The 19,617-nt window shown below is 40.7% G+C and overlaps 2 protein-coding genes and 1 pseudogene across 3 annotated transcripts in view; 1 reads left to right on the top strand and 2 right to left on the bottom strand.

Annotated features, from left to right (window-relative positions):
* The window catches only part of LOC145475216 (uncharacterized), a 34,010-nt gene extending 31,936 nt beyond the window's left edge, over positions 1–2,074 (bottom strand). For both annotated transcript variants that reach the window (XM_081455239.1, XM_081455241.1), the window contains exons 1-3: positions 1,808–2,074; positions 1,558–1,719; positions 77–293 (exon numbers count right to left, since the gene is read on the bottom strand). In XM_081455239.1, the coding sequence (XP_081311365.1) occupies positions 77–293; positions 1,558–1,719; positions 1,808–1,997 (569 nt within the window). In that variant the 5' untranslated portion in view covers positions 1,998–2,074. The remainder of the gene's footprint in view (positions 1–76; positions 294–1,557; positions 1,720–1,807) is intronic.
* Positions 2,075–2,128: 54 nt separating this feature from the next.
* Positions 2,129–10,900, top strand: LOC145475240 (bridging integrator 3-like). The gene is made up of 12 exons (XM_081455242.1): positions 2,129–2,261; positions 2,463–2,502; positions 5,056–5,096; positions 5,297–5,358; positions 5,917–5,996; positions 6,758–6,811; positions 7,238–7,278; positions 8,014–8,074; positions 8,672–8,752; positions 9,122–9,184; positions 9,535–9,606; positions 10,204–10,900. The coding sequence occupies exons 1-12, from the start codon at positions 2,254–2,256 to the stop codon at positions 10,354–10,356; spliced, it is 756 nt and encodes a 251-aa protein (XP_081311368.1). The 5' UTR covers positions 2,129–2,253; the 3' UTR covers positions 10,357–10,900.
* A 4,634-nt stretch (positions 10,901–15,534) lies between these two features.
* On the bottom strand, positions 15,535–17,150 carry LOC145480156 (uncharacterized; annotated as a pseudogene).
* Positions 17,151–19,617: the final 2,467 nt, after the last annotated feature.

The raw sequence follows: 19,617 nt of genomic DNA, 5'->3' as shown, positions 1-19,617 counted from the left end.
ATTCTGTAACTTGTAACAAAAACCTGACCCACAACCACTTTGAATTACAGTTTTCAGAAGTTGTTTGCTGACCCACCTCGGAATAGCTGCGTTGATTGGTTGTTTTCCAGGCAAGATCTTGTGGTGTGGTGCCAGTGCAGGTAATGCTTTTAAGGGAATTGATAATTTTTTCAGCTCTGGTCTTGATGTCACTCCACTTGTATTTGACACTTCAGATCCTGACCCAGATCGGGTGGCGGCAACTGGTTCACCTCGGCAACTGGGATCAACCTTCGCTGGTTTACTGAAAGTGTCTGCAAAGATGAACCAAACTTTATAACTTTGCAAACTTTGGGTACAAAAGCATTGACTGGGCCATTATTTTTAGAATAAGTCTTATTTTTGACAAAGTCATGCACTAAGGCCCAGTTCAGACGTCGTGCTTCTGCTGTGCCGAACTAAATTCAGGAATTAAGTTCGACAAAAGCATGGCAGAAGCACGGTGTCTGTATCAAACTTTTGAACTAAGTTCTGCAAGCAATTAAGTTCAACAAGCTCTGCCATGCTACACAACTCTGCCACAGCAGCAATTCAAACGTCGTGCCTCTGTCGCGCCAAACAAAATTCATAAATTATATTAACATATTTTGGCAGGATTGCGTTCCCACGGGGAGTTAGGAGGAGAATTGTTAAGAGGCATCAGTAAATTCTAAATTTGGTTCAACTCTGGCACAACATCTGAATCAGAGTTGTTTTTCTGCCGTGTCATAGTCGAACCAAATTGCAATCCACCATAGGAAAAACAATGGCGGTTGTACATTTTACCACAATACCTTCCGAACCTAACACAGCCTATAAGGCAGAAAGAAAGCCATATGTTTACAATATTTGTCCCTGTACTAAGGACATTCTGTATGCTAGGTTTGAAGATTTTATAGCTCTTCTGTACGTTTTTATAAACGTTGTTAAGGTTTTCGTGCGCTAAGAACTATGGGTAAATGTACCAGTCGCCATCTTTTTTTCCTAGGCAGGATTGAGTTCGGCAAGGCAGAAGCACGACGTCTGAACCGGGCCTAAATCTGTCGTTTCTGTGTAGCACAGGACAAGATATCTGTTCAACAGCAAATTTAAACAGAGGTTGTTTTGCCGATGTTTCTTAAGAAATTATACTACAGGCGTATGATTTCGCAGTGCCTTTCACGCTCTTATGTTTTCTACAATATCCAGGGACTTTCCCAAGAAGCTCTTACCCATATTTTCCCCTGGGATCACTCCACTGATACAGAACACAAACAAACAAGCTTAGTGTAGTTGTAGAACGAACCGGCCGTAAGACTAAAATCTTCGCTTCCATAATCGTAACTTTAGCTCGTATCTATGCAAAAAAAATACTGCTGGATATGAATAAGAAGGCTGAAAGGCTTAAAGGAGTGCATCCGTTCACATTTCCCAAGGCGCGCGATGGTGGAAATCGACCACGTATGTTAAAAGGCACGGATATTCTATGAAAGGTTGACAAATCTCGTTTTTTCTGACAAAAACCTGATTTCAAATGTTTGTAATCTATCGGAATCTTACCGAAAAGATTTCTGTCTTCGCCACTGTCTTTAGCAGACCCGCCAGCTTGCACTGAATCGTGGCTTGTTGTCTCATGTGCAGATCCTCCAAGCTGTCTCTGCTCTTTTTCGCGTTTAATTTCGTCCAAAGACTTCACAGTCACTTTCTCCAAATCAGTGGATTCTAAAGTGGAAAAACACCATCAGCGAATGAGAGATTTTCAACTCTGTTTTGACAAACGATACACACAGAATAAGCTCATTCAGTTTACCAGTTTTGCGGTTGAGCACGATCTTTCGAGGCTGGCTCGCGGTAACCGGAGGTTTCAGGCGCGAGGAACTGTTATCTTCATTTGACACAGTTACAACCAAGTCTGTGCTCTGGAAGTCTGTCCGTTTTCCTCTTCCGCGACCGCGAGGTACTCTCTGCTTTCTACCACGTGTATTTCCTTTGACTTTCATAATATAACTCGTTCGCTTTACCAAAATGGAGTCACCATCCCAGACCCGTGTGCCATGTGACAAGAAACACAACTTATGCCGAGTGACCTAGTCGTACGATACGATATTACCCTTATTTGGACATATTCGACATTCGGCACATAACCGAAGATCTCCGGCTGATCACGAACACGGAGAAGCGAAGACACAAGGATAAACAGACAGAAGAACCATAAACATGACGCTTAGACAAAATAGTATTTAATGATTCGCTGATATGAGCTGGTAAGCAATACCTCTAACGATATTATTCAATATGTTAGAAATCAGAACTTCGACATGAAAAAGTTGTATTTTGTTCTTATGAACCACGGGAACTCTTCGAAGTCCACCAATCATTTGATAACTCAAGCTTATCACCTCTGCAGGTGTTATCGATCGTATTTTCTTCGGGAAGCTTAACGTAATTTATCTTCAAAACAATAGGAATCCCTTCAAGAAGGCAAAGCCACCTCCAAAGCAATCGGTGAGTAGAGATCTGCGTGTGTTTAAACCCTGGTAAGTTTATATGCTGAGCTTAAATGTGCTGCTGTATAAAACTTTTCACGTCTATTTCATCCTGCTTGACGGCTAAATAATTATCTTATTTTCTGTAGCACGAAGCTATTCAGCTTTTATCTGGATCAAATAGCCGGCTCTTTGGAATTTTTAATTCTTAATTTTGTAACGGTGTAATAACTTTTCACAGTTCAGTAATAACTTGTGGGAAGGCAAAACAACTGACAATATAAATACCCCGGAAATAACGAGTGAACTTTCGGGGAAGGGGGGTGGGGGGGTCTCTCACAAGTCAGTCTGAGTTATTCGTCGGGGTTGCAAACAGAAAAGGGAGTCATACTGTGTTACTGAAACAAAATCGTTTTTCAAAACACCCCCTCAGGAGTGTAACACAAATCATCCAATGGGCATCACTGACTCTTTCACTTGCAAGTCTCTCTCCGGACCTGGGAGTGAACGTTGATGTTTCCTTGCTTGAAAAAGAAGACCAGTGTGAATTTTGAAGGGTGAACCTTTCTTCCAAGACCTTCGATTAGTTTTCCAATAAGAGGAGGGCAACCCAGGTATTTGTCTACTGGTAAGGGAATGGTCCTCAAAAAATGAGCCAACTCACAGGGATGGGGAATGGGGGGGGGGGCTTACATGCAAGTGCCAGGAGCGCTAACTTGTAGGGGGTCTGCAGATATTTGTAAAATTATTATTAGATGTATTGTTTGCTTGAAATTGGGGGGGGGGGGTAGCTAAAGCCCTCCTCAGCTCCCCTGGCGCCACTCTCCTCACTACTTCACAATTGCTACTGTGAAATGTAGACTGGAATATATTCTGCTTGTACATGTAAATTGTCATATTATATCTGTCAGCAGTGCTTGTAAAAATTACAGATAATTGAATTGTTATATCTCAGGCTAAGATTTGAAAAAATTTTGTCAAGTCTCAGTCGTGGATTCAATAGCAGGGTCTTTGTGTGTAAGCGAGTCTCAGATTTTACCAGTTTAAACCCTTCATGGTTTACTGCCCGTCACCAAGTAGATGGGGCAGATAGTAAATCCCAGACTTTGCAAGGTAATTGACTCTAGGGTTTTTCTTGTCTTGCAAAAGAAATGCATGTAAAAACTCAGAAATAGAATTCAAGTAGTTCAGTGCATTCATGATAATTGTCTCAAGCATGACATTAGTATGGTGTGACTGCAAATTTACAACTTTCTTTCCTGACCTTCCAGCCTTTCCTTTTTTACTTGCATAATCGAACATAAAATTACAGTCATCCTGAAAAATTTTATGTACAGTGCATCCCAAGTAACCTGTATATTTCCTTATTATCTCTGAAGGTGGTAACAGGGCTAAAATAAATATTCCTCACTTGACATCCGTTTATCAAAACAGTGATCTTGTTAATTATTAATCAGCCAATATAACTAGCAAATTTCAAGTTCACAAACGGTTTCAATTACTCATTGGAACTTGGGATGAAAAACAATTTTCTCAGAGAATTGGTTTTGATAGACCATAGAAGTCCACGCTTGAAATAAGTGCCGTGTACATGCTCTTTTTCAGTTAGTTTACAATTGATTTTCAATCTTTTCAGAACATTTGGAATTTTGCTTGGCAATCAAACAGTTTCACACAAATTGCTGGGTTTAGAATTTTATTCTATGTAAATTCAATTGTCAATGACATTCACACTTCTTGCACGTACGAGACAGGTGCGATTTCAGTTTTTGATAAAAAAAAATGTTTAGCTGTATAGGAAAGAGATCAAGAGTGAGAAGAAAATATAATACACTTTGGGTAAGCTTCAAATTATTTTACTTGAGAAGATTTTTTTTATTTTTTAAACTTTTATTAGGATAGCTCATAATATTACTAACCAAAGGAGTTATATATTTTGCATTCATTCTACTCTCCAGTGTAAATAATAATGGTTTCCAAAGAGCAGGATTTTATATTTTTATTGTTATCTGTCAATACCTGATTGCATATTCCATAGTCATTTAAAAAACTAAACCCAGTAATGAAAACTAGTATGGAAAACCGTAAACCGTATTTCCTGGGGACAGTAGTGTTATCACACAACTCTTGGGTTTAATAATACTACGACTACTGTAAACCATTTCAGGTAAACATTTTTGTTATCATTCAAATAATTTTGCAAGTTGTTAAGCTACTGTGGTTAAAGGTTTCATCTTCTTCGTCTCTTACATGCAATGTGGTTTTTGTGTTATCTTGGTCATTTAGTTGTAGCTAATTTCTTTATTGAGAAGGAGTTCAACTTGCAGCATCCAAGATTTGTTATTATTATCAGCTTTCATGGTGAAAACTTAGAGGCTCTGTTTGTTTGTAATATTGGTCTGCAGTACAAGACTGCCATTATTTGTATCAACCAGAAAATTACAATTACAACATCTATATCTGCTTACTTCTTAGTATCATTGTCAATTAAATGGATTTTGTAAAATTAATTTATAATTCTTGCCATATGTTCATCCCTTAGATCATACTTTTTCTTCATTGTGCTTTTCAGGGTGATAGAGAGTTTGAGAGAGAAGTTGCAAAATTCAACCAGTAGGTGTTATGATGATATTGTCTATAACTTCAACTGACACATTTGACTTATTTCTCATTGACAGCACAGTGCCCCAATGGTTATGCCATGAATTGGCATGATCAAAATAAATAATCTTGAGTTTGAACCTTAACTGGGGTCACTCTGTTCTGCCCTTGGACAAATGTTGTTTTTTTGTTTATTTTGTAAATCAATGTAGGTTAGAAGGTGCAACAAAGAAGATTTACAAAGACACCAGAAAACATGGAGAAGCACTCTCAGGTAAGTCTTCAAAATACATAGTATGAAACTTTTTTGTATGAGTGTGGCCAATTTGAATAGTATCATTTGCACAGTTGTCGCTAAGCACCAGCTGCCAGTGAAATTCTTCGGCTGAGAAAGAGGTGATCACTGGCTGGATTTTGGCAGGCAATAACTTGGTAAAGGACACCAAAAGGTTTTTAGGTTATGCATGTACATGTACAATCATTCAATATCTGAACGATATCGAACCATTTAATTATAAATTAAATGTGTGGAATAAATTCCTGACTATACCTTGAGTATTGGTGCCACTATAACAAGTTAGGTAACTGAAATAAAATCTTGCCTTGAGCACTTGTTTAGCATGTTCTGTTTCCATGTACTGCATCTGCCATCTTGTAAAAACAAAGCTTGGTAGCTCCGCGTTTAAGGCATTGCAAACGACTGCAGTGGGGACAAGCATTTTGTTCCAGGTCTCTCGTGCAACTGGTGACCAGGTCAAAGAAAATCTTAGCCCAACGACTATTTTCTTAGCTACAACTCTGCATTTGTAAGTTTCTTTTCTTTCTACTTCAGCGCTGTCAAAAGCTGAACTGCGTATTTATCAGGATCTTGCTGCGAGTCCAGTTTCTCAGGGTGACCTGTTTCGGGAACCTGTAAGTTTGGATATGATAACCATTTAGGCTGCCTTGAAAGAAAATGGAATTAATGTGTGAATTGGCTACGTTTCAGTAATTTGCCTGGGTTACTTTTTAGTATATAAGAGCCATGGTTTATTCATATATACTGACACAGCTGTAAATAATTTGCTGTTATGCAGTGTTAACAAATTGCAAAAAAGGATCTAAGCAACCAAAAATATACATGGCGGTGTACTGTATGAGGATGTTACAAAAGGGAGGTCCAAGTGATTACGTGTCTTAAAGTAAACTTGTACTCTAGTTCACCCAGTTAAAGGATTGAAAGAAAATTTGTGTTGTTATACATGTACCTCCCAACTCAAACACCTTTCCCAGTAGGAGGAGAACCTGTCATGTGTCATGGGTCAAAACTCGCTAACTCCCTAAGGAAACAACAACTTGGACAAATTGTCTGAACACCTTGAACTTTTGATCAGGTCGTTCACCTTGAAATTATGGCAACTTTGTGTGCCAGCCAGTGTCAAGGAAATAAATTTTTCGCAGTTTGTTCCATTTTCACATTGGAGGCATAACAAAACACTCAGTGACTGGCCTCATTGAAAACAGTGAGCTTTACTTCCCATTGACTCTCAATGTTTCCCTAAATGCTAATTGAGGATCTCAAGGAAACAAAACTCACTGTTTCCCTTGGGGTCAGTCATTAAGAGCTTTTTGACCTTCACGCAGAATCAAGCCTGAAATGGTTACTGAATGGGTCTCCTGTGTTGTATTGACAGCTTCAGGAGTGTACAGCCTGTGCAGAGAGGTTAGATGAGCTTAGACAAGAACTGGTCAGTGACTTTTGCCACTGTTAATTTTCAAATATTTGATCATACGAGTTGTAAATGTTCCAATCTGATTGAACCATACATTTACTTTGATTGATCTTGTTTACAAGTCACTCTTCATACAAACTTGCGGTGGGTAAACAGGGAACAGTACCCTTCAGTTGGTAGTCTAGAGAATGGGTTTCCTCCTGGATTGTGGCATGGCTATTCTTTGTTACATTCGGGGATGCTTTTGGTAATACATCTACTGTTTGCATTCCAGTTGATGAAAAAAGGAGATAAAAGAGTTAACAGCACTCCGTTTTACAAGCTTAAGGATGGGTTTCAAGCAGCTGTTGCAGACTATGTCATTATCATTGTTAGTTGTTATTATCATTGACAGTTAGCGCATTCCAATAATTCTTATTTTTCTGCTTTTTCTTCATACAGGCAAGTAGAAATCAGAAGACAGTGGCAGATCCTATGAAAAAGTAAATGGAATAATCCTTGATATTAATTTATTTTAATACTTTTAAGTCTCTATGCAACATTTTCATCTCTAGAGGCCGCAATACTTTTAGTCAGCTCCAAGGATCATTTAACCTGGTCGAATCCAGTGTTCTTGCAGCATGCACAGAATACTCTTTTTTTTATTCAATCAGTCTTTCATATTTGTCAGATATGACATTCTTGGAACCAGACAGAGGTCACAATTTCTGGGGGGGGGGATTCCCATATGAAAAGGTCGATGATGATTGTCGTCTTGCTTAGGGGTACAAATCAAGGATTCTGGTCTCATGTAGGGTGTTCATGAGGAAACACCACTATTTTTAGCTGTCAAAGTATCTTTATGGTGCACTCAAAGAAAAGATTTTAAAAACCCTCAACATTATTTCTGTTTTTAGGCTGTGTCGTCGTCAGTGTAGTCTACTAATGTGGGCTCCTTTCCTGAACATCATCTGGTAATCGAGCCAATTCCATTTTTAGTGGTGTCTACAAGGGGTCAAATAAAGCTTGAACCATTCCCAGATTGGTCTCCTTTAGGGGTTTAATTCAAATTTTCCAACAAGCATCGCCGACCCTTTCAAATGGGAGTCCCCCTCTGCCCGCCGAGTGGTCACAGTTCTTGGTGCCATCTGAAAGTATTGCAACCTCTGGGAACAAGAATGTCAGTGAAACATGGCATTTCCTTTGTTATATGCATTTAACATTTTGATGCTATTCAGGTTCAGTGGTGTGTTTCCTAGTGTGAATGCTGCAATAAAAAGAAGAGATCAAGCACTGCAGGTATGAAAGTTGCTTTTGACAAGGAATGACTTGACCTGCTGATTTTGGCACATTATAACACATAATGCAAAAGCTATTCACAGGTGTAGATTCCTTTTCTATGTAGTTTACTTAAGAGTCTTCAAAGCTTCACATGTAACAAAATACACATGTAAACATGTAAATATCCTTGGGGGTACTTCCACATGGAAAGGACGGGGGTGTTCATCATAGCTTTCAGGGGTTAAAAAACCCGGTTTGGTACCTCTTAGGGTGTTCTGCCTCAAAAGGTCCACAGTGGGAGCTTTTGTGATACCTTTTAGGGTATTGAGCTGAAGAAATGTGACAGGAGATGAAGTGTTATGTAATAACTGGTAGTACATTTTAGGGGTGAAAAACGCCCACAAAACAGGGCCTTGGTACCTCTTAGGGGTTCTTTTCAAAATTTCCAACAAGTAAGCCTGTTCTTTTTATATAGGAGTTCCCCCCCCCCCCCCCCACCTGGGATGTAATCATAGACTAAGTGATTCAGTCCTCTGACAGACCATGTAGACAGACTTTAACAAGATTCAATGATTGTGCCGCGGTGAATAATTTATAAATTACTTGTTATTAAAGGATTACCAGAAGTACCAAGCTAAGGTGCTGAGGCTTCAAGAAAGAGAAAAAACTCCTCAAAATCAAGCTAAACTGGATGCGGTAATGTCATTTGTTTTTCAAAACTAAAATTGAAATCAATTTTCTTTATTTGTTTGGGCAAAACAAAAAAGCAATCTCTGTAAGGTGGAAAATAGGTGCTTGGACAATCAGATTGTTTCTTGTTTGCGCCCAGTGAAATAGACCAATCAAAACTCGAAACAAATACTCGTGATCAGTAGCAAGGGCGGGAAAATTCACGTCACGTCAGCCAAGTCACTCCTAGGTTTCTTTTTGTGCGTGATTGGCTGAGAAGACATCTGCTATGTTATGATTGGTTTCAACAAATTACGCGTGTGTTATGAGTGTCACATTGTCAATACAAATGATGATACGTTTACATGAAGTAATCAGTGGTTGCGCTTCCTTTAGAATAATCAAGCGCTTGCAGCAGCAAAACTGGATTATGAAAGACAAAACGCCGTCATGTTGGAGGTAAGGATGTGTCTTGGAGATTTTGTGAACTTGTTGTAACCTAGGCTATTGAAACGCTGACATTGCAATTTCGAAAAGTCCCCACACCACCGCGCACAAAGTCTACGTGCTTTTTACAAATATTTGCGGATTTAACAAAAGGTTGAAAAACGGTCGTTCGGACGGTAATCTCCTGCGCTAAGTGAAAGCGAAGGCGGCTGTTGCAACCGTATGAATTCGGACGTGTCTTATTATTTATTGCCCAAATCAATGTAAAGTGGGCCACTTACAATGAATTTCGAGCGCATCAGCATGCACAAGTACTATGTCAAAGTCTTCTACTCACGAATGATTGGTTTGTTACATCTCAGGATTTGCCTCAACTGATAGAGGGAAGAATAGACTACTTTGAGCCATCATTTGAAGCCATGATCCGGTCAGGGGTAAGACAAATTGCTGTCGTTAATATTATGTTAGAGTAAGATGACGATAATCTGAGCAATTTTGAAACAGCACCCTAGAGGCAAACCTAAGCCCTAAATCTCCGGGGTGCTCTTCGGAAATTTGGAAAAGAACCCCCAAGAGGTATCAAGATGCTGTTTTGTTGCGTAGCTTGAAATTTTTTTCACCCCTATTAAAGAGGTATAGCCTGCGAACGGAGACTTACTTCCGACTATATCAGGTGACAGCCGGAAATACGTCTGCGTTCGCAGGCTATAAGAGGTACCAATTCTAAAACAACACATTAACTGGCACTTTCTTTTTTTGCTCAGTGCCGTAATAGGCACCCCGAAAGCTCCTGCTGTGGACCTTTTGAGGCTGAGCGCCCTAAGAGTTACCCCTAAAAACCCCTGAAAGGTACGAAAGTCATCTCCGTCCTTTTTATGCCGAAGTCCTCCCCCGGGACCTAAATCCCCCTCATCACTGGTCCTCGCTTAACTTGTTTGTAAGACCGGGGATACTCCTCAGAGATCGGAGATTATAAGCTGAAGTATTTAGTTGAGTTTGATCCTGTCTTTGATATTATTTCTTTATTGCAGGCGAGTTACTACACCCAAGCTTCACAAGTTCTGTCAGACCTTACAAACAAACTTGGCTGGAAGAAAGGAGATCTTTCAGACGAGGATTGCCAGCAACAACTTCAACAAAAACTAGCAGAGATCAAGTCACTTTCCATTGTGGAAGATCGCTGACCTGTTTAATAAGAAATGACTGTGCTAGCTGTGCAGCGTGATCCGTACCTTGAAACAAAGCTTTTTGTTGGTTTTCTGTACTTCGCTGCCAATCAAGTAGTAAGCAACCGCACGTGCATTAAAGACTCTCGCCTTCCACTCACACGTCCTTTTCGATGATCTAAGGCCACGCTACGCTACAGGAATTTGGAAACGCGACGTTATTTCTACGGTTAGGCTTACCGTTCCTGATTTTTCCTCAACCCACAAATCCAAAATGGCCGATGATTGTTGCGTTTTCAAATTTTTCGGGCGTATTGTGGACAGGAACAACAACAGCAACAGGAAAACCAAAGCTTTCAGTGGCGACGGCATTGTACGGGGCGTTTGATTGAGAGAGGTGGGATTATTTATCGATGGTTCGTATCTCTCAGGAATAAAACTGGCATGCATGAAATAGTCCGTAATGGTATTTTTGCCAAAGGTGCCAAAATTGTTACTCTCGGAGACCTGTAACAACAGGCAACAGATGGCAAGTAAAGATGAAAAGATGTAAAAAAAAAAAAAAAACCTGTTTTACTGTAGCGGAAAATTGTTTGTAATGTACACAGGTTAATTAAACTTGTGGAATAAATTATACTCTTTCTAAGATATAGTGTTTGTTTGCAAAAGATGGGTTATTACAATAATACGCCGCACAATTAGAAATAATATAAAACAAAATCCTTATTGAATACAGAGGATTTCTCGAAAGTTATTAAGAGTGCGTGCATCAAATGCATTAGATTTAAAATATTCCTGGTCGTTTTACATTTTTGTTTGAGAATATCTCGGCCAGGGAAATCATGTGGTTCTCCTGATCCTATCGTGTTCGAAAAGGTCCGTTTTAAAATGTTTCCCGTCCACACGAAAACTCAAAGCCGGCGTTTTCGAAAAGAGCGTTTTCGAAAAGCTCCGTTTTCGTGACGGATTACCCTGGACCGTAGGCCTAGCCTTAGAGATAAAGCTGTGTGCGCTTTTAAATTCCTCCGGCGTAGTGTGGACGAAGTCTGGAGCAAACCAGGACGTCAATGAGCACCACCAAACAAAAGGTTTAAAGAGCAAAACAAAGGTTGTACAAGTGTGTTCAGTAAACCTTTGTACATTTCATGGCCGTCCTCTGCAAAACAACGCGAAATGACCGCGAACGCGAACGATGAGTCGAACTGCTAATTTTTCGTATTTCCATTTAGAATTGAACGCTGTCATTACATATTTAGCCTGAACGAGGTTTTAGAGCCATAGGCATCCTGGGCAAATTCAATTTTACAAGGCGTTATCCTCGGCGTCGCCGTCGTCATTGTTAAGATCCCTATTTTTGCATCTCGGATGCTAGAAGGTCGATACACTTGTTTAACGTGGGGTCTGTCATCCTAAGGAGCTGCTTCGTGCTTTGCTCATGTGTTATCCCAAGACCAGTCGAAAGGAGATGAGAGTATCGTGTGACACGTAAAAAATCACATAAACTGCAGCTCTTTGCCAAGGTTCTTTTTAATTCAGCGATTAAGTTGTCGAGCGTTTCGGTAGGAAGTTTTTCCCTCCTGCTGAAACAATCTCGTTTACGTTAGCGATGCAATACCTTTTCGTCTTCCCATTACTACACGGCAATTGTTTGTATCTTCTTCTTCAGTATAGCTTAAGGCTTTCAAAACTGAAAGGCCATCGTCATCAATAACGTCCTTGAACATGGCGAGTTGATACTCGGGGCTTTCCCGCTCCAAACCAAGTAATTATTACATTATTTCTCTTTCCATATATTCCAGTTCTCGGGGATCTCGCTACTTAATTGACCTCAAATCTAAATGTTGAGGAGACAATGATATCTGGTGAAATAACATTCAAAATTGTGATGCTTTAGGCGGCAGGGCACCGGAAGTTGTTTTCACTCGTAGGCATTCGTAGACGGTAGACGTTGTCGAAGAATTTGAACTACCCTTTCGCTGCAACGTGTGATATTAGATGACAGAGAACCTTAAACGAACCTCATCAATCAAAGCTTGATCTGGCTAATGTAACTCAAGAACCCGTATATTTTATAAGTGTATGTATAGCATAAGTTACATAGCCGTTACAAAAAATAAGCGCGCATATAAAGAATGTTTGGCAAATTAGAATATTATAGTGTTAAATTAAGGTATGTCCGCCATTTTGAGTAATCAAATCCAGCCGATGTCCAGTTTGGCTATGACGTCAGTGCTTTCTCATTGGCTCACAGCCAAGCCTTTTGTTTTTTCGCTTTATAAGTGCGACACCACCCGGATGGTTGGGCGGCCCGTTAACTCCACCGCAATATACACATTTCTCTAAATCTTTCTTAAAATATGGATATATAATCAAGTACTATTCCTCAACCACCCCCATAAATATCCCCTAACAGCCTGCATTTCATTAATCCCCTCCCCTGCATATACCTATACGTTCCGCCCCGATCGCTTTGCTCTCCGAATTCTTCTGTTTCGCGCTTGCCGAAATTTTTTCCGTCCTCGCCCGGAGCCTGTTCGCAGGATAACGAGCGCTTTCCAATTCAAGCCTAAGATCTGGAAACGCTACGTAGATGATACTTTCATCATCCTGGATCGGGATACGGTTGGATCGGGATAGAGTTGACGTCTTCCTGCAACACCTGAACAGTCAACAACGATCAATCCGTTTCACCATGGAGATCGAGAACAACAACAAGATCGCCTTTCTCGACACGTCAGTTTACAGAGAACCTGATGGCCGCCTTACCTCCAGTGTCTACAGGAAACCAACACATACTGATCAGTGCCTAGCGTATGATTCACACCACCCTCAGTCAGTAAAGCGCGGTATTGTGAAGTGTGTGTACGACCAGGCTAAACGTCTTGTGACCAAACCATCAGTAATCGCTGGAGAGAAGAAACATCTGTCATCTGTACTTGTTTCTAACGGATATCCCTCCTCTTTTGTACAGAAGATCACAAAGGCACGAACAACTCCAAGAAGAGAGCCTGTCGCCGAATTTAAATCCACCGCCGTTTTACCTTATGTCCAAGGAGTTTCGGAGTCTCTCCGCCGCTGCCTAGAACAACAAGGCATTCGCACCGTCTTTAAGTCCGACATGACACTTCGGTCACTCTTAGTGCGACCAAAGGACACCGTCAACCCGGCTAAACAAGATGATGTTGTCTACAGGATTCCCTGTGAATGCGGCAAAGTCTACATCGGGGAAACAGGGAGATCTATGCAGGAGAGGATCAAAGAACACGACAGGGATATACGACTCGCCCGTACCCAGACCTCCGCCGTTTCTGAACACACCCACGAGACCGGCCACTATCCTATCTGGAATGAGGTCAAGTTATTGATCGAGATCCTCACTGGTACACACGTAGGGTCAAGGAAGCTATTCACATAAGACTTCACCCTAACAACATCAACAGGGATAGCGGAATTGAAATTCCGGAAGCATGGATACCCACGATCAAGAAACACAACAACAGGAGAACGGTACAACAGCGGACCACTGAGGGAACAGCTACTCGCCCGAACAATGGAACAATAGGAGGATCGAAATGGACCAATCACAGCCGACCTATGTGATATAAATGATACCGTGCAATCAGTCGACCTTATCGCCTGAAGAAGACAAGCAGTAAGCAGTCGAAACGTCGCGATCTACATCTCAGTGACTACATCGTGAGACAAACGATAATACACTTTATTACTGGATATTCTCTTCCCGTTTTCATTTCTTGTTTTGTGAATTAGTTTAGTCTTAATTATTATTTGTTTCCTTCGTTCCTTCCTTTCTTTATTTGTAAATAAGCAGCAGCCAACTCGAAAGCTTTGCTACTTTGGCTGTTGCACACTGACTCAAATTGAACATATAGTTATATAATCTATCATTACGTTTTGTATAGTTTTTTTTGTGTCTTACCGTTCTTTTGTGCCTGAATAGTGTGAATAAAGATTGCTGTTGTTGCTGAAAAACTCCAAGCGAAAAAAAGTTCGACATATCGCTTTCCACTCTGGTGCAGTCAACCGGAAAATTCTGTTGCATTCGCCTCATAAAATTTCCCAAAATTCACACCGGAAATTTTGGTCGAATGGAAAGCGCCCTAAGATTCTGCTTTCGCTCTTTTATGTTGACCTGGTCCAAGCTGTCAATCAGGTATCAAACTATTCTCGTTACCTCAAATGTCGTTGACGCTGTCCGTTTCGCCGACCACATATGACCAAAAGAAACGGAGATTCTGGAGACGAGAATGATATCAAACTGCTATCTGGGCTTACGCAGGAGCCCATGGGCTCCTGGCTTACGTAAGAACTTGCGCAGTCCAAGCATAGCAGCTCTACGCTTGCGCATGAGAATCAATACCATATTCTCCTTCGACTGAATAATAGAGTTGAAATCTTTTTCCTTTTACATTTTCTTTATGATTTCAAGAGAGTCTGGCCAAAATGAAAGAACGAGAGCAATATAAAAATCACAAGGATTGTTTTTACAGAATTAAATTAAAACATAAGTTAGCAATGTACAGAAAAATTTAAACAAATATTGTGGTGCAACCGTTATCAAACAACAACTCAGGCTTATTTATTGAAGAAGAAAGTCGGCCCTACTAGTTACGTCTTTTCTGTGTCCTAATATTTAAGTAGTCAGTAGTTTCAAAAAGATAAATTAATTCACGTAGATGATCACGTACGTGTTACAAAGTTCTTTTGAATGAAATCGACTTCTAAACGGTTTTTCGCGAATAAACAAACATTATGCCGATAACCGAAAGTATAATGTCATTTTATCTCGAGGCATTTCCTATTTCTTATCAGTTTGCGGGTTGTTCTCTAATCTGGTAACAATGGAAGTCTCCTGTCCAGTGAAAAATGGGCGCGTGTCAAAGTTAAGTACAAAAGGTTGGTTATCTCGAACACGCGGCCCCTTTCTACTATTGCCATCATCGCAAGAAGAACTTTTCTGCTTTTTAGCGTTCAGACGTATTTGTTCTTTTTTCCTCCACCTCCCCGGTCACCGACCCGCAGACTGTCAACGTATCTTATGTAGTATTTTACTTTAGTTTTTACTGGTGGCGAAAGTTGTAACCCCACCTTTCCTGATAAGATTTTAATCTTTGTGATAAAAGTGTTGACAAGCCTGCACGACTCCTGCCGTTCGCGGATGAATAAGTTATAAAGCCTTCATAGTTTAGCTTTAACTAGGATGTCTTTTAGGGACTTTCCCTTGCGATACGAGACGATGGGGGGTTCCTTAAAGATTTCTCTCAGTAGCGGGTGATTAGCTATAAGGTGCCATTTCCCCAGTAGTGTGTCTTTTAGGTTAGGCAACGCCGGGTGGTATTGCGTAACAAAGGGCAGTGTTTTCTTTTGTGCGGTTTTGTCTTTCTGCGCTAGTGACATTTTTCTATCAGAGAACTTAATCTCTGAAAGGTGTTTTTCTACAATTCTAGCTGGGTAACCTCTATTATGCAGGCGTGTTTTGAAATTACTCATGTTTTCCTCAAAAGTAAGTTGAGAGGAATTTGTTCTCAGAAGCCTTAACGCTTCTCCTTTGATAAAGCCTTTCGTGACGCCTGGTGGGTGACACGAATAGAAATTCGTTTATTGAAAGGTCTCTGTAGGTTTGAAATGAGTTCGCACGTCAAGAGTAGATTCCTTATTGAATCTGTCACCTTTGTACACTTTCGTGTCCAAGAATGTAGTTTCAGTTTCTGAGATTTCAGCCGTGAATTTGATCGTTGGGTGAAAACTGTTTGCCTTTAGAAGGAAGTCTTCTATTTTGTCCCTGCTTGTGTTCCACATGGATATGATGTCAGCATCGATGTATCTTTTCCAAAAAATGGGTTTTGTGTAGCTTTGTCTGAGTATTTCTTTTTCTATTTTGGCCATAAATATGTTAGCAAGAGCTACGGCCATTTTCGTTCCCATGGCTGTTCCATGAGTTTGGAGGTAATCTTTTCCATTGAATTGGAACGAGTTTTCTTGTAGAATCAGACTTAGCATTTCTCTTAAATACCTGCTAGGAATTGGAGGGTTCCCCTGGTAAAATTCTTCGTATGCTTCGCATACAGTGGTAATACCCTCCTCCTGTGGTATGTTCGTGTAGAGACTGGTGACGTCCATAGAGACAAGAATGGTGTTTTTAGGCAGTTTAGTCTTCTCGATGAAGTTAAGAAAGTCTGTTGTATCTTTAAGATACGAGGCTTGCTTTTGTGCTATTGGCTGAATAAGGTGGTCAACAAAAGCTGAGATCATGGCCTTTCTGTAGGGCCGTCACACCCTGATATAATTGGTCTATCAACAGGTGTCGGTTTGTGAATCTTTGTAAGTGTGTAAAACACTGGTATTCGCGGAGGGTCGGGCGTAAGGGAGAGCCATTTAGCCGTCATTTCGTCTATGTGGCCTTCTTGTAGTAGTGATCGAATCAATCGATGAACTTTTTTGGCCGTGGTGTCAACCATAGGTTTGCCTAGGGGTCAGTAGTTATGTATATCATCAAGTTGGACTTGACCCTCGTTAAGTTTATCTGTTCTGTTCATTATGACGGTTGTGGTACCCTTATCGGCTTTCTTTAGTACAATGTTTTTGTCGCGCGATAGTTCTTTGAGAGCATTTCGCTCTCCCTGTGACAGGTTGTCTTTCGGCCTGTTCAATTTGATATTAGCAAGGTCAAATTTGACTTCTTCTAGAAAAGTTTCTAGAGCAACAGAGGGCTGGACTGGTGGGTCCCAGTCTGACTTGACGTGGAAAGGATGAGGTTCTTTGTCGTGACCGTGAAATATGTACTTAAGGCGCATTCTTCTGGCAAAGTGACTGAAGTCATTGAGTAGCTGGCGCCTGATAGTGTTTTCTCTTGTCACGGGAGCAGGAATGAATTTCAAACCACGGGATAGCAGGGTAATTTGCTCGTCTGTCAGCTGTGTATTTGACAGGTTTTTGATATGTTGCTTGCGTGACTCAATGTTGTTTTGAAAGCGTTTTTTATGTTTGATTCTTCTCCGCTCTAATCTTTTGCGGCTTTTAACCGCTTTGTTATCTGTGTTGTTTCTTTTCCCTTCCTCCCTTATTTCTAAAGGGTCAGATAAGACAACAGGATAAGATTCACTTTTTTAATTCGTTGCTTGTGATCTCATTTGTTCCAGCAATATATCGACCTCTCTGATCTTGGCTTTCAACACTTCGGCTAGCTCGTTGTCTTTCTTATCTTCGTTCGCATTTCTATTTCTAGCCGGCGTTTTGCGGGAAGACTGGTTGGTTTCATGGAAACTTCTGCGAGACTTAGCTTGTTCGAGCTTTCTGTACTTATTCTTAAGCCTTTCTACGCGCCTGTGGTGAAATTTCACTAGGACCCCTACAAGGGCCTGTTCGGCTTTCTTTCTAATGGAGTTAATGTCTTTCTTAAAGTCCTCGTCGGGCGTGATGTTCGCCCGCGCATTGTATCTCAAGGTCTTGGGGCATGAGCCCTTCTCCAGGTGAGAATTCAGCAGACTGATAGAGTTGTTGGAGCTGTCTATCTTCTCCTGGATGGAGTTTAGCTCTTCTTCGTGTCGTGGTCTTTTTCTATCGGAGCTGCCGGTAGTTTTGGCGGACTTTGGTTGGATTTCTCTTTGGCGCTTTCTGCCTCTGTCGTTGCTCGTATTGTCAGAGTGTACAGGCTCTTTGTTTTTTTGCTCGGGCTTCTTTGGCTCGTTCGTTGTTTCCTTCTTGCGCTCTTGTCTTTGAGCGTTTGGGACACTGTCATTACTAGAACCAACGTCTTCATCTTGATCTTCGGACAGGAGGGCGTTCTCTTCTTCGTAAGACATATTAGTGTCCATTCAGGTATCCTCGGTAGTAGGATCTGTCTCTTCGGTCGGTAAAAGACCGTCACCAGTGAGTTTGGTTGCTGCCATTTCACAAGAGTATTGCTGAGGCAAGTCTTGATCTTGGTTACCAACTGTAACCATGCCTGATCACAGGGTAATTACAACTTTTACCTCGGTTAAATTTCTTTTGTCTTTTGCGGCATTTACCAAAGTATCAGTTGGCGTTTACACACGGAAAATGTTTACCTAGGTAAGTAAACTCTGATACCTCGGTAAACCGTTCAAGTCTAAACACAGCATTAGTTTCAATTAAACTCGTCACATTAGTGGCCATTTATCCCAAACGATTCGTTTCTATTGTCGTCTACCTATCTCTCCAGCAAACTAATGCGACGCCTTGCGGAGCTCTCGATGTCTTAATAATTGCGAATGACTCAAGATAAAAAATATTTTTGCTGCATTTTACCCGCAATAGGATTATAAAGCCTAAACGTCCATGTTGATGTTTACCAGAGAGGGATCATCTTGCAAGAACAATAGGCGTTTGACAGGTGATATGCAGCAGGCCAAATCTTTACACGGAACATGGCGGGAATACACTGTATCTTCCGGTCGGATATCATAGGTTAGTTTTAATCAAAATTCTCGTTCCACGTATAAATTAAAAAGTTGCGACAGGCCTACACGACTTCCGTGGTACGCAGACATGTATGATCTGCCTTTAGAGTTTGCCATGTACTTATGCACTGTTTAGGCTCATTTATATTGCAAGATTTGTAAGTATTTGCTTTCGGGGGACAAAATACGAGACTTTCCGTGAACATTTTGCTTACTTGGATTCTATATTGTATATTGTGACGCCGGGACCGGCTGTGATTAGAACTGTTTGCCAGCAATAGGTAGATTCTTATCACGGATGTCGTATTATTTGTCCTCGTGCGTTTTTCTTCGGAGACGCCGTAGCTTTACTTCGAGAAAGCTATACGTTTCTCTGATACACTCTTATGTTTCTTGCAGCTGTCTGATCGAGCTTATGTTTCTCGAACTCGATGTATAGATTTATTCCTCCTTTTGGTCGTTCCGGGACCACATGATTCAGATGTAGTTGTTTACGCGCGAGTCTGCTGACTGTTTTGCGTGTTGTATCTGCCATTGTTCGGCTTAGTTACTCTAAAATGACAGGACTTGTCAGCGGGTAATTAAAACAGTTAACGTGTAGTAAACTTCAGCGTCCAATAACTTGGCACTGAAATAATATTTTTTGTGGAATTTTTTTTTAAAAGAAAGCTCTTGAAAAGCTTTATCTGAACGTCTCGAAAATACAAATTTCGAAAATTCGCACTTTGAACCCTGGCCGATACCTTAAACAAATATTGTTGTGCAACCGTTATCAAACAACAACTCAGGCTTATTTTTTGAAGAATAAAGTCGGCCCTACTAGTTACGTCTTTTCTATGTT

Source organism: Orbicella franksi, chromosome 2 (assembly GCF_964199315.1).
Source record: "Orbicella franksi chromosome 2, jaOrbFran1.1, whole genome shotgun sequence".
NCBI classification, from domain to species: Eukaryota; Metazoa; Cnidaria; class Anthozoa; order Scleractinia; family Merulinidae; genus Orbicella; species Orbicella franksi.
This window is presented reverse-complemented; position numbering and strand designations above follow the sequence as displayed.

Coding starts and splice junctions, on each gene's coding strand:
- LOC145475240 (XM_081455242.1), top strand. Junction 6,812..7,237: donor ATGAGCTTAGACAAGAACTG/GTCAGTGACTTT, acceptor TTCTTCATACAG/GCAAGTAGAAATCAGAAGAC. Junction 8,753..9,121: donor ATCAAGCTAAACTGGATGCG/GTAATGTCATTT, acceptor CGCTTCCTTTAG/AATAATCAAGCGCTTGCAGC.